General features: G+C 48.5%; 2 protein-coding genes across 5 annotated transcripts; one reads left to right on the plus strand and one right to left on the minus strand.

The window, feature by feature from the left end:
• The first annotated feature begins 10 nt into the window (after nt 1-10).
• LOC134036156 (kinesin-like protein KIF13B) lies at nt 11-3520 on the plus strand. Its single transcript, XM_062480957.1, has 9 exons — nt 11-224; nt 358-484; nt 956-1307; nt 1484-1605; nt 1687-1750; nt 1842-1972; nt 2072-2244; nt 2324-2415; nt 2499-3520. The coding sequence occupies exons 1-9, from the start codon at nt 140-142 to the stop codon at nt 2688-2690; spliced, it is 1338 nt and encodes a 445-aa protein (XP_062336941.1). The 5' UTR covers nt 11-139; the 3' UTR covers nt 2691-3520.
• Nucleotides 3521-3782: 262 nt separating this feature from the next.
• tlk1b (tousled-like kinase 1b) lies at nt 3783-11832 on the minus strand. 4 transcript variants are annotated; one of them, XM_062480930.1, is made up of 22 exons: nt 11451-11832; nt 10185-10306; nt 9943-10011; nt 9448-9486; nt 9243-9318; nt 9061-9104; nt 8859-8954; nt 8696-8782; nt 8523-8615; nt 8323-8433; nt 8105-8241; nt 7757-7951; nt 7542-7608; nt 7315-7412; nt 7132-7213; nt 6959-7050; nt 6774-6863; nt 6454-6623; nt 6233-6368; nt 5994-6105; nt 5792-5899; nt 3783-5680 (listed from the first exon to the last, which is right to left on the minus strand). In XM_062480930.1, the coding sequence occupies exons 1-22, from the start codon at nt 11572-11574 to the stop codon at nt 5525-5527; spliced, it is 2304 nt and encodes a 767-aa protein (XP_062336914.1). In that variant the 5' UTR covers nt 11575-11832; the 3' UTR covers nt 3783-5524. The 4 variants fall into 4 exon arrangements, with proteins under 4 accessions (XP_062336914.1, XP_062336916.1, XP_062336915.1 ...); XM_062480932.1 differs by having other exon boundaries at nt 10236-10306; nt 11451-11831; XM_062480931.1 differs by lacking the exon at nt 9448-9486.
• Nucleotides 11833-12007: the final 175 nt, after the last annotated feature.

The raw sequence follows: 12007 nt of genomic DNA on the forward strand, positions 1-12007 counted from the left end.
AGGTTACGCACGGTTAATTAACAACAGGGACAACCAAAGCGCAAAGCCTGACTGGGAACATGATTGTCACTAGGCTAAGAGCCTAACAAATCCGAAGGCAAATCTATTGTTATTTTAAGTTTAATTAAACTAGAAGAAAATGGAGATGAAAGGCAGGGACAAGGCCAGAAGCAAGTCGAGGTCGCTAGATTTGGATCCGGACTCATACACCACGTTTAGGACAGGTAGGACTAAACCTGGAAGACATTCCACACCGCCTCGTAGTCATTTGAAAAAATGCAACTCATTTCTTCGTATTGATAGTACGTTCTTCCCGCATGACTTCTGCTCATACGCCAAAACCTCTTCAAAACTTAGACCTCGGGAATATCGAGGAGGATAGGCAGATCGCGTCGTTGGCTGTGCAGTTCGTCGTAAGTGGCGCGAGGAAGGGCAACGTGCACCTGTGTTCGAGGATTGCCGAGTTACTGCGTGAGAATAAACGGTGAGAACAAGAGTTGTGTACATCTCTAAAGAGCTCTGCATTTCCTTCAGCATGACGGAGGTCTCAAGCCTACCTTAATGTTCTGGTTAACCATTAACCTCATGCTTTGGTTAGGGTGACCACCATCAAACAAACCAAATGTGGGACGATTACTAAGTTTGTGTGGGACAATGTGGGACATGTTACCCACACTTAAATATAGGTTGAAAACCATGCCGCAAAAATAATCAATAAAATGCTTTCTTAAAAAGGCAAAAGAACGCATGTACGTTTTCTTAATATGATAATTAAAAACCAACAGACTGATAAAAATGCAGCACATTTTCTCAATATACGATGTGCGGGACAAGGGGTGAAAATGCTGTGCGGTACAATGCAAAGCAGGGCGGGGTGGTCACCCTAACTTTGGTTGACATTCAACTTTTGCCAATGTGTGTTTTTGTGATGACGTGTGTGGTTTGATCTCTGCAGTCTGCACAGGACAGTGGAGGCCCAGAGAGTCCACATAGAGGAGCTGAGGGTTCTGTGTTCTCTGAGCACTGCTGGTCCAGTGGGTCCACTTTCCTCACCAACCCCTGGTGCTCCCTCCCCCTCTCCTTTCCCTTGTCTTCTCCCATCCACGTCTCACCTCCCATATCCCCCATTGGCCACCTCCCCCACCCTCCCACTCTACCTCCCCTCTCTGTCAGGCTCCTCCCCCACCACCTCCTCCCATAGCTGCAGCTCTGGGCGGGGCAGTCTGTCCTCCAGCACCACACCTCCCTGTCTGCCCCGACTTGGGACTCCCCATCCTGGTGCCCTCCTTACCCCTTGCAGGCGACAGGTGGGTGTGACCTCCCTCCACCAGAACCGGTGGTGTGTGTATTTCATGATGATGTCACTAGGTGTGTTCGACTTCATGCAGCGCCCGTGGCACTGCAGCCAACTGTCATGCATGAAGTCGAACGTGTACCTATTGTTGTTGATGGTAATGCTGATATCACATGACTTCTCTGTCAGCCATCTTCTCTGCCCTGCGTGGAGGAGAATGAGATACCCAGCATGCCTCACTCTCCCCAGCAGAGGAGAGAGTCGGACGCTCATGGCCCTGAGCATGACGGGTGGTCTAAAGCGACAGGCAAGTGTCTGGTCACATAACACTGTGCCAAGTCCATCTTTTTAGGTGTTGGGTTCTTCCTTATCTTCTCCTTTCTTCCAGTCAGGAGGAGAGGGGGTCTTCTGCCTGCTCCGGCTCCAGAGACAGTGGGTTACGCTCAGGCTCTGAAGGTGAGCGTGCTGCCATAGCTTCCTCTGAATAAAACCCTTGAAACCCAGAAACAAAAAAAGGTACTCCTCACATGCTGTTGTTTGTGAGCAGAAGAGAGTCCTGCGACAGAGTGCCTCATGTGAAGCTGAGAGAAAAGAGGTTGAGGAGATGGAGAGGAAAGAGAATGATGAGCACGATACCACAGCACTTTATCGAGAGGGTCTGGATCCAAACTCCACAACGTACAGTCGACTGATCCAGCCCTACATTTCAGTACACATCATACGTTTTTTTTGTTGTAAATGCATGCATGTTTACCTGTGCACGTGTGTGTGTGTCAGGCGGAGACATCGTCTCCAGGTGAATGATCGTGTGACACTACGTGACCGGAGGGGAGTAGATGAGAAAAGGAAGAGGGGAAAAGAGAAAAGGAGAGGAGCTGTGAGGTTTATAGGACCTTTACAGAACACTGATTCTACAGAGGTCTACATTGGAGTGGAACTGGATACACCCTGTAAGTGTGGGTGTGTGTGACCTCACTATCTTTATAAGATAGGACTGGGCCAGTGATACCCTATCCTGTTGGTCCTTAGGTGGAGAGAACAATGGAAGTATCCATGGTTACAGGTATTTCAGGTGTGAGCCCAACCATGGCGCTTTCACCACAATCTCAGGGATAAGGAAAGTAAGTGTTCTCTCTCCCTGTCTTACACACCCACACATTTATCAGCAAGTGTTTCATTTATGTTTTATTTTCCTCCCCATCAGCTCTCCTCCCACTCCAGGCACACAGACTCCCCCCTCCCTCAGAGACCTTCCCAGGGGGCCACTGACTCCTGCTCAGGAAGCTCCACAGCCGGGAGTGGATTATGGAGGGAGGAGAGGGGGAGTGAGATGGAGGAGGAATGGGGTAGGAGGAAGGGTAAAGGGAAGGGAGAAGAAGGGGAGAGGTCAGGGTAGTGAGAGGGGGAAGGGGAGTGAGGAGGAGAGGGAAAAGGGGGAGGAGAGGAGAGGGAAGGGGGAGGAAGAGAGTGAAAAAGTTAGTGAGAGGGAGGAGAGGGGGATTAAGAGTAGGAAAGGCCTGAGACACACCAAGAAGGAGATGGCGATCACAGCGCTGGTCCATACAGACCCTGGAACCTGAAACAGCAGATTCCTGTATGGCCTGTTAACACACTCCCCACACCCCCCTCATTCCATGGACTCCATGGCCTTCCATAGCTCCTTTAATGGATGTGTCAAACAGCCTTTTTTGTCATTTCATTTTCATTTATCTTGTTTAAGAATATCCAGTAATATTAGAACACTAAATAAAACTAGCTCCAACATTAGATATTTTGCTGATGTGTTTGATGTGACAACAGCAACAAAGGAAACAGGCCACACTCCAGGGTAGGACTTGTAAGGCAATCTTTATTGCATATGAATGACAGGACCTGACGTTGCCTCCAAGCCATGCCATCTGAACTCAGTTCAGAGACAGCACCTGAACCTGTCTTCATGGTGGCGTCACCAGCAGTCGCTACTCAGCTGTGCTCTACCTGCTATGCACTTGCTACTAAGCCCATTTAGTACAGCTGTGTTCACCACAACTAGGCTCACACAGAGAAAACTAGGAACACTGAACTGCAAGGGTCTGCTCACTGGCCCCTCAAACGTGTTAGCTCACAAAGCTTAGCGAGGCCGAGACTGTACAGGCTGTGGCTATCACTAACTGGTCTCACTTCACTCAGGAGTACAATGAGAGAGCAGAAAACCCATGAGCAGAGACTCTGTTCCTTTCATGTCTGTCTGCTGTGGTGTTGATACCAATGTGACTCTGTTCTGCTTGTGATACTATGTCTGTGACCAGGCTCACACCTAGGTGGGTGGGTTGGTGGGGGGATTAAGACTTCATGCTTGTGGTATCAAATGTACCCCATCACAGAGCTAAGGTCAGGTGAAGAAGGAGCACACCAACCACTGGGTTCACCATGGCTATCGCCTTATGTCTACCATCACGGAACGCTTCCTCTCTTCATGACATATTTAATTAATTCCCTGTACCAGTCATGTCATTCAAATATTTTATCTTCTTCATACAGTACATGGGGGCGTTGCTCCATACATTGACAGTTGCTTTTCATAAAATATTTTCAAGACAACTGCAAAAACATTGATGCGCTCAAATACATTATGAATTGAAGGGATCCCTCTGTCAGAATCATCATTATTTCTCAAAGAACAGGAAGTATACACTTCGGAGATGACCCTAGGGAGTGTACTTCATCACAGGTCTTAAGTACGCATTCCCTCAGCTTAAAATACCAGCTTTACAAACTAAAAGCATTGTTTATAGCAGCAAAATAAAAACACATTTCAGAACACAAATGAACAAAGAAAGGTGAGAAACCAAGGTTTTGATGGACTGAACATGCGCAAATCGACAATGTTAGCTTCCGTTTTCTACCTAGAGATTCTAATGTCGGAGAAGGTCCGACCTTGAAGAGAATGATAGGATGGGCATGTTGTGTCACTGTGCAGCTCAGCTGGGGAAGGTTTCTGCCTTTGTTGCCAACAGCATTGCTCGGAAAGGAAAACTTCTGCCCAGTCTGGGATGCAAGATGAGCATCCAAAGCTTTGAAGAAAAAAAAAGGCTAGTATGTATTGTCTGACATGTTCTATTTTTACAGTTTTCCCTTCAGAAGAAAAACAGGTTCGAAGTTTGACCAGGTGCAGCGGTTCAGTCCGAAGGTTGACCAAGCGAAGATGTTCAGTAGAAAACAGACCTCTGATTAGTGAGTTATTTAGTTCCAGCAGAGGAGTCCTGTTGTTAATATAGTTGATCCTCATGTTCATTTGACCTTTACTAATCCAGGCAACAAACTGTATATTTCGTGACAACATTGTGATGATAACACTGCTGTTCATTCCGACCGTAGCAAAGCACCCAGCACCCATATCATGATCCTCACACCGTCCAAACACCTAGAGCCACACCCTTGGGCACAACGCCATTCTCAACTAGCTACGTCTTGAAGAACTTAAAACAGGGGGAACATTACATGCCTCTGGTTCTGAGACTCAAAAGATGAACAATAATCCTGGACTATTTTATGTCCATGAAACCAAATAGATCATGATCTTGGATTAGGAAGTGCTATTCAGTCCAACAGCTTTGTCAGTGGGAATGTCCCATAATAGGGTTCACATTACTGAGCTTATCTAGAGCTGTGGAGAGGCCTTGTGTCGGTTCTGTTCCCAGGTAGACACCATGGCCAGGCTTCCACCTAGCCTCGGAGACTAGGTGGAGTCATGTCCATAACTCTGTGGGGGTGGAAGGAGGACCCCCGTTATCGGCAGAGAGATAGGCTGCTACTGCCGAGTCTCTGGAGGAGGGACAAATAAACACCGGCTTCCTGTTTAGAGAACCTCTCCACCAATGGGAGGCCAGTCCAGCACAAGCCAGCAGTGTGGTGCATCTCCACTGACTCTCCCCACTCTCAAGACAATACTCCTTCACTTTCATCCCCTCCCTCCCTCCACTCACCCTCTCTCTTTCTCTTCTCTCTTTCTCTCTCTATCATTCTGTATCCACTTTAACTCTCTTCCTTACAACAGGGCTGTGCTACATCCTCACCAGGAGCCTCCATTATCTCCACCTCTCCATTTCACTATCGCTTCCCAGTTCCATCCAGCCACCAGTTCTGATCCGTTTGGAAAAGCTCTTTGATACAGTGAGCACGTTTCCTGTAGTAGGATCAGTCCTGCCGTGGGATTTGCCAGGGGGCCTGTCAGTCATGTGGGTCAGCCAGTCAGAAGGTGGAGAGAGATGAGGAGGAGGAGGCGGTCTGTAGGGAGCCGGAGGAGTTGGAGCGTCTCATGTGAGGGAGCAGGTAGGCGTCAGCCCCCAGCTGGTGGACGTCAAACCTGTCCTCCTTACGATAGGCCAGACAGCGCCGGATAAACGCCTGAGCACAGAGAGGACACTCGGCCAATTAGTTAGCATTCCAAGCATCGCTTGCATGTGTGTGCGTTTGTTAGTGTGACCTCACTGGAGGGAGAGAGGCAGAGAGACTTACCTTGGCCTCAGTGCTGGCCTGGGGTTTTGCAGGGAACTGGACCTCGGTGGCTTTAAGGATGGTGTTCTCCTGGAGGATGTCCTGTTGGGACTGGTTATGACCAAAGGGCTGGAGAGAAAACACACACGTGCGCACAGTTAGTGAACGAAGCCGAAAGCCGGTCCTCGGAAGCCCCACGCTAGCCCTGTAGATGGGTGTTTACCTTGCGTCCGTACAGACACTGGAAGAAGATGACTCCTACAGACCACACATCCACCTTGTTGGAGATCTTAGGAGGCTCCTTCCCCACCACGAAACACTCGGGAGGAAGATACCTGACAAACACACACACACGACTTATGATACATCTTTGCAGGTGTCTGACCAAAATGAACAGAATCTAACTATCCAACAACACTCCACTTCCATCAGGGTATGTGAGTGTGTGTGTTTGTGTCTCACCAGTAGGTTCCAGCCCCCTGAGATGTGAGGTCCATTCCGTCTACTCCGTAGTTATCATCGTCCATGATCTTAGACAGGCCAAAGTCTGTGATCTTGATCTCACCACAGGCCGTACCGTCCACCAGTAAGATGTTCCCTAAATATACAGAAGAGTCAGAAATGTGTGTGTGTGTGAGGCAGTGTCTGCTTCCAGACAGGGGTGTGTGTGTTGAGCTGCCTACCTGGTTTCAGGTCATAGTGGATGATGGGGGGTTTGATCTCGTTCAGGTATCGGAGGGCGTTGACGATCTGCATGACGATAGAGCGCGCTTCTTTCTCTGACATCAGCTTGTTCTGCTTCAGGTAGAAGTCCAGGTCGTTCCCCTCACAGAACTCCAGAACCGTACAGAATCTGAGGGAAGGAAACAAAAAAGGGGGTGGAGAGAGAGAGAGAGAGACAGAACATTTGAGTGTGCTGTGTAGCTTCCACTGAGAGGAGGTGCATGTTCAGACTGGTTGTGTGACTGGCAGCATGATGACCAGGGATCACAGGATGACTCACGTGTCTGTATCCAGTGAGAAGTAGTCATAGAGCTTGACTATTCTGGGATGGTCCAGCTGCTTGTGTATCCTGTACTCCCTACATGCATGCCTAAAGACAGGAAACACATTACCACGACAACACAGACAGGAAACCGTGGTTCGTGTGTGCGTGTGTGTTTGCTGTCAGAATCCGATGAGACCTACTTGTGGTAGTTCTCCTTCTTCTCCTCTCTCCAGTTCTTGTTGAGCTGGTGGATTTTAACGGCTGCGTAGCGCTGCTCGAACAGGTCAAAGGCCTATGGAAACACGCACACATTACTCACCCCATCTTACCCAGCAATTATGATCATGATAAACAAACACACACACAGTGTTACCTTGTAGACCTCACTGAAGCCCCCCCTGCCCAGCAGGTGAAGCAGCAGGTATCTCTCGTTCAGAGTGGGGTGCTCCTTAAACCTGGGGGAGGCAGTGAGAGGTCAGACCCAGCTGTCCCCACGCCCGTCACATCTACCAGGCCCTCAGCAGCACGGGCCGTGACGGCGGGAGTGTCTACTCACGATGAGCTGTCCTCGTTGTTGATCCTCTTCAGCTCTCTGATGTGCAGGTTCCTCACTCGCTCCAGCCTCTCCAGCTCTGCCTGGATCTCAGCCTCCTCCTGCACGCGCACACAGAAGAGGTGAAGACACTGTTCCAGAACAATGCCGCCCCCCCCCGCCCCCAGAGCTGAAAAAGCAAGGCTCCTGAGGACCCGTACAGGGGTGAGATGGATGTCCTCCACACTGACCTTCTTCAGGTGTCCCAGCCTCAGCTTGAAGATCTCCTCCTGCTCATGATACTCGGCCAGAGTCAGCCTGGAACGGGGAAACAACAACCGCATCTGCGTGTGAGTGTGCCAGACCTAAAATACCACTGAGCGATCTGTGTCCGTCGCCAGCTTATCGCCCCATCGGTGTAAGGTGTGTGTGTGTCTGTGTGTCCATGTTTGGGTAGCCTACTTACAGTTGGGGCAGGGAGGGTTTGAGGAAGGGGTCGGGGTCGTTGCCGTTGACAACCTTGGCTTTGCGTTGCTTGGGTTCAGATGTGGTTGCTAGGGAGAGTGAAGGGGAGGAGGAGGGGTTGGGGGGCTTTCTCTTGGCAAGCAGCTTCCTCTGACGCTCAATGTCCTCTCTCTGTTGGTTAATACCCTCTTGTTGCCTGGAGACAGACCCACAACAAGCATGTCATGCACATCAAACAGGACAGTGACCAATAACTGAAATAAGATCAAACGCAAAAGTATTTGAGCACTCTGCTCCCAAATATGTGTGTGTGTGCATGCGTGAGGTGTGTGTGTGCGCGCGTTCTTACTTGACCAGGTTCTGGAATGCGTAGCCGTCAGTCCACTGCTCAGTGTAGGAAGCTCCGTGTCGGACAGTGGTGAAGTGACCCAGCCTGAGACGATCCTGCATGCTCTTCTCACGACAAGACTGCTTCTCCTGGGTGCTCTGTAAACACACACACACACGTTACATACACCTGCATGTAAAAAGCATACGCATAGGACCACTCTCACACACACATTCTACCTTCTCTATGAGGAGTTTCTTGCTCATAGTGATGCATTTGTTGAGTCTCTCCTTGTACTTCTCTAGTAGTTTTTGCTGCTCATCGATCTGCCTTCTGAGATCACAGTTAGCCTTCAGGAGAGAGAAGCACGTCAAACAAGGTGCTCCGAGGATGAATAGGTACCATTAGGGGGCCCCTACACAACGTAACCCACACGCACCCTGAGCAGGTCATCAATGCGCCCCTCCTTCTTCTCCAGATCCAGACTCTTGTTGCTCTCCAGAGCTGCCAGTTTCAGACCTGTCAGCTCAGTCTACTCAGAGAAGGAGACACTTCATGAAAGACAGATCAACAGAAGAGGTGTAACCTTGAGAGTGTGTGTGTGTTACCCACCTGTACACATTTGCTGGAGGAGGCTTTGGGGTTCATTAGATGTTCTCCAAAACTCAGACTGGTTGGAGAAGAGCTGTTCTGTCTGACCTGCAGCCAGACAGGAATAAATGTAAGGTCATCTCCTTGGGTCATTGTTTTTATGTGTGTGCTTGCGCGTACTTACGATAGAGCCAGGAGCAGAGTGAGAGTGTGAGTTCTGAGGGGAGCGGAGGGCAGGTAGCAGACCCCTCACGGGACTGGAACCATTCCCTGCCTGGAGCTACACACAGGAAGAAGCAGTGTTGGAAACAGGGTGTGATATCATCAACTATCGTCATCAGAGATGCTATAGACCCAGACACGCGGCAAAGTTCTGGAGCACTCACGTCAAAGTAGTCACTGATCTTTGGTCCACGTGTGGAAGTCTTCCCTAAATGACAGGGAAGAGCACTCAGCAAAGAGGTTCGCCTAAACCCTCTACAAGTATTTTTGTGTTTGGTTTATCACACATGACAATGATTCTGGTGCCTATGGTTCTAAACTCAGTCCACAATCCAAGCGGTCCTACCTTGGCTGCTCTCTGATTGGGTGTCAGCTTTCCTCTTCCTTCCTCTGGACGACTCAGAGTGCTTCTTCTCTGGGGTCTGTAGGAGAGACAGACAGGGGTGCTGTTATACAGTCGTTCTGTGTAATGTGTCTGGTGGTTCTAACACATTTCAAGTTTGATGGTTAACAAGCAGAAGGGCTGAACAGTGGGAAATAAGAGTACGTACTGAGTAGGCAGGAGAACTCCCTCTCTTCAAATCAGAGTTCTAGAGGGAGAGAGAGGGGGATATAGGGAAAGAGACAAAGACAGAAAAAGAGAGAAAGTTAAGAGCCAAAGAGAGAGATGTGACATGCAAGGACAAAGGTAATATCATTCTGCTCCCTGATACAATTGTTCCAGCACCTAACAGAGGCTACACCATGGTGTAGCCTCATAATAAAAAGATCCACTTTTCTCTGTCCACAATCTTTCCTCTGCCCAGGTAGCAGCTGGTAGCAACCTCATACGGTTCAAGGAGGATATGATATCTGAACGCATCTTAGGTCATCCATTTCTCTCAAATGCACACATGGAAATGGTGCATACACATATCTTTACTTCATCTTACTACAATTCCATAACTGAAACTTTTCCCCTTTACCCAGGCAAAAGGCCACCTGTGAATCTGTGATACACAGTGACATCTGCACATCAAAACTAGGCCAATGTGTGTATGTGTTACCTCTGACTCTTTGTCACTGGAGGAACCAAGACTGCCATAGCTGTGGTTGGAGCACTCGTTGGCCAGGCCCTGAACACAGAAACAACAGACACAAACATATGTGAGCATTGAAAGCTATGGCACAACCCAGCAAACACAGCAGTAAATACTAATAGAGGACCTATCTGATGGCCCGCAAGTACAGCAAACTGGGAGCACAAAATGGCTGTGCATTTTACTTAATGTGTTTGTTACAGCCTGACCTTAGCTCCTCCACTGGCACTCCCAGTGCTGCCTCCTGTGTTTCCACTGACCGCTCCCATGAACCTTGCCTCCAGAAGCTCCTGTCTGCGGGGGTCCAGGCTGTGCAGTTCCTCCATGGGGCCTGCCAATCATTCCGTCAGTCAGTTAATCTGATTACACCAAATCATTGGGTAGGTTTGACTAAGAACCTACTTGACAAGGTCAGATTGGTGGGTTATAATACTCCACACCACTACAGACTCAAATATAGACATACTCACACACAACATTTGACCGATTGTTACTGTGCAATTCATTAACGTATATTTTTTACTACAATTGAACCCAACGATTGTGCTCCAAAACTCTTCCAGGTGACCCTGTGTGTGTGTACGTGCCCATTTCCTAGCAGACATTTCTGGATAACATTTCTGTCGGCATTCTATCCCTTTGGCTAACAAGCAAATGGCCGTTTGTCTGATGGGGTAACTTAAGGACAGGAAGGAGATACTCCTACCTGACGGTTAGGAAATGCATTTTCAAGATGATATAGGGAAAGCGATTCAACATTAACCAGAGTCAACAAGCTACACCTGACCATCGGCAGATTTAACTGATATCATAAGTATATAGTCTGTGAATAAACAAAGCTACTGTTGTGTAATCTGTTGTCTTTGACAGCTTGGAAACGGTGTGAAAAGTAACTTGATAAAGATATCGCTAGCTAGCTATGCAAATGATAATCATTCGACTCTCGGCGGTGTGGTCTTCCATTTACTGTAGCGCTATCAAGGATGTTAATAATATAAAAATGAAATACCGATCTCAATACAAGATAAACGTCCATAATGATGGCGCATACAGGGCAATTCCAAAAGCAGGCGTTGTTATATTATTGTTTCAATCAATCATCAAATCTTGTGTGTTCATGTTTACAATGTGACATGGAAGGAGCCCCAAAACACCATCTGACATCCAAGCCGGCAGAGGGACGAAAACGTATCCTAGCTTTCGTCCTCTTCCCGTCTAGTTAGCTAGCTAGAAGGGAGAATTTAAGCCATGTTTCTCTTTGGTATGTGCACTCCAACGCTAGCTTTAGCCAGCTAGCTTGTGACTGTGGCTGCTGACAGCTGACAGCTTTAGGCTTCCAATTCACGCCATCAGATCAGTTGAACTTGACATCACGTTCCCTTGAACTAGTCAGACATGGTTAAGCGAGCTACATTTTCCACTTCCCATTAAACACACTTGGAGGAGTAATGCCATTTAATGGATTGGCTAGCTACCTTCCTTGGTCTTGACGGTCGCCGTTGTATGTTGTTGAGAAATCGTTGGGGACGAGGAGAGCTGCGACCAAGATGGCGTCGCCTCCAAACTTCCACCACTTCCACTGTTACTTTGGACACTCATGAAGCCACTTTACTGTCGAGTGGAGCGAGCACACACACCAACGTCAGTGAAAATCCGATGTGCCAAACATGCATCCATCGTGTGACACCTGCTACAGAGCCTCGCCGGTGTCGTTTTTGTGCATTTTTGTGCACAAATTCCGTATTTTTAGATAGCTAATTCTGCACTGCGCCTTCTTCGTGTACTTCGCTGAATCTAGCAGTATGTAACCTTTGCATGATGACCGCGCGTCTGTCAGCATCAGTTCGCGAGCGGGGCTTTGATTCTGGAAGCGGCTATCGCGAGGTTGGCGCGCACCTAGCTCGTTACAGGGATGCGAAAACAGCCGTGGACACTGATCTAGGATCACTTTACTTACCCAAAATCGCAATCGTCCTCATTAGAGAAAGCTAGCTAAACACAGACCTTAGACCAGTCGTACAGGCATCTTAGT

This window comes from Osmerus eperlanus, chromosome 16 (genome assembly GCF_963692335.1).
Source record: "Osmerus eperlanus chromosome 16, fOsmEpe2.1, whole genome shotgun sequence".
Taxonomy (NCBI): domain Eukaryota; kingdom Metazoa; phylum Chordata; class Actinopteri; order Osmeriformes; family Osmeridae; genus Osmerus; species Osmerus eperlanus.

Excerpts from the sequence above, each read along its gene's own strand:
- tlk1b (XM_062480930.1), bottom strand. The coding sequence starts at position 11,574 with ATGAGTGTCCAAAGTAACAGTGGAAGTGGTGGAAGTTTGGAGGCGACG. Across the intron at positions 9,319-9,447 it reads GGAGTTCTCCTGCCTACTCA|ACCCCAGAGAAGAAGCACTC; the intron begins GTACGTACTCTT and ends TCTCTCCTACAG. Across the intron at positions 5,900-5,993 it reads AGTGTCTGTACGGACGCAAG|CCCTTTGGTCATAACCAGTC; the intron begins GTAAACACCCAT and ends TTTTCTCTCCAG.
- LOC134036156 (XM_062480957.1), top strand. The coding sequence starts at position 140 with ATGGAGATGAAAGGCAGGGACAAGGCCAGAAGCAAGTCGAGGTCGCTA. Across the intron at positions 485-955 it reads TTACTGCGTGAGAATAAACG|TCTGCACAGGACAGTGGAGG; the intron begins GTGAGAACAAGA and ends TGATCTCTGCAG. Across the intron at positions 1,751-1,841 it reads GTTACGCTCAGGCTCTGAAG|AAGAGAGTCCTGCGACAGAG; the intron begins GTGAGCGTGCTG and ends GTTTGTGAGCAG.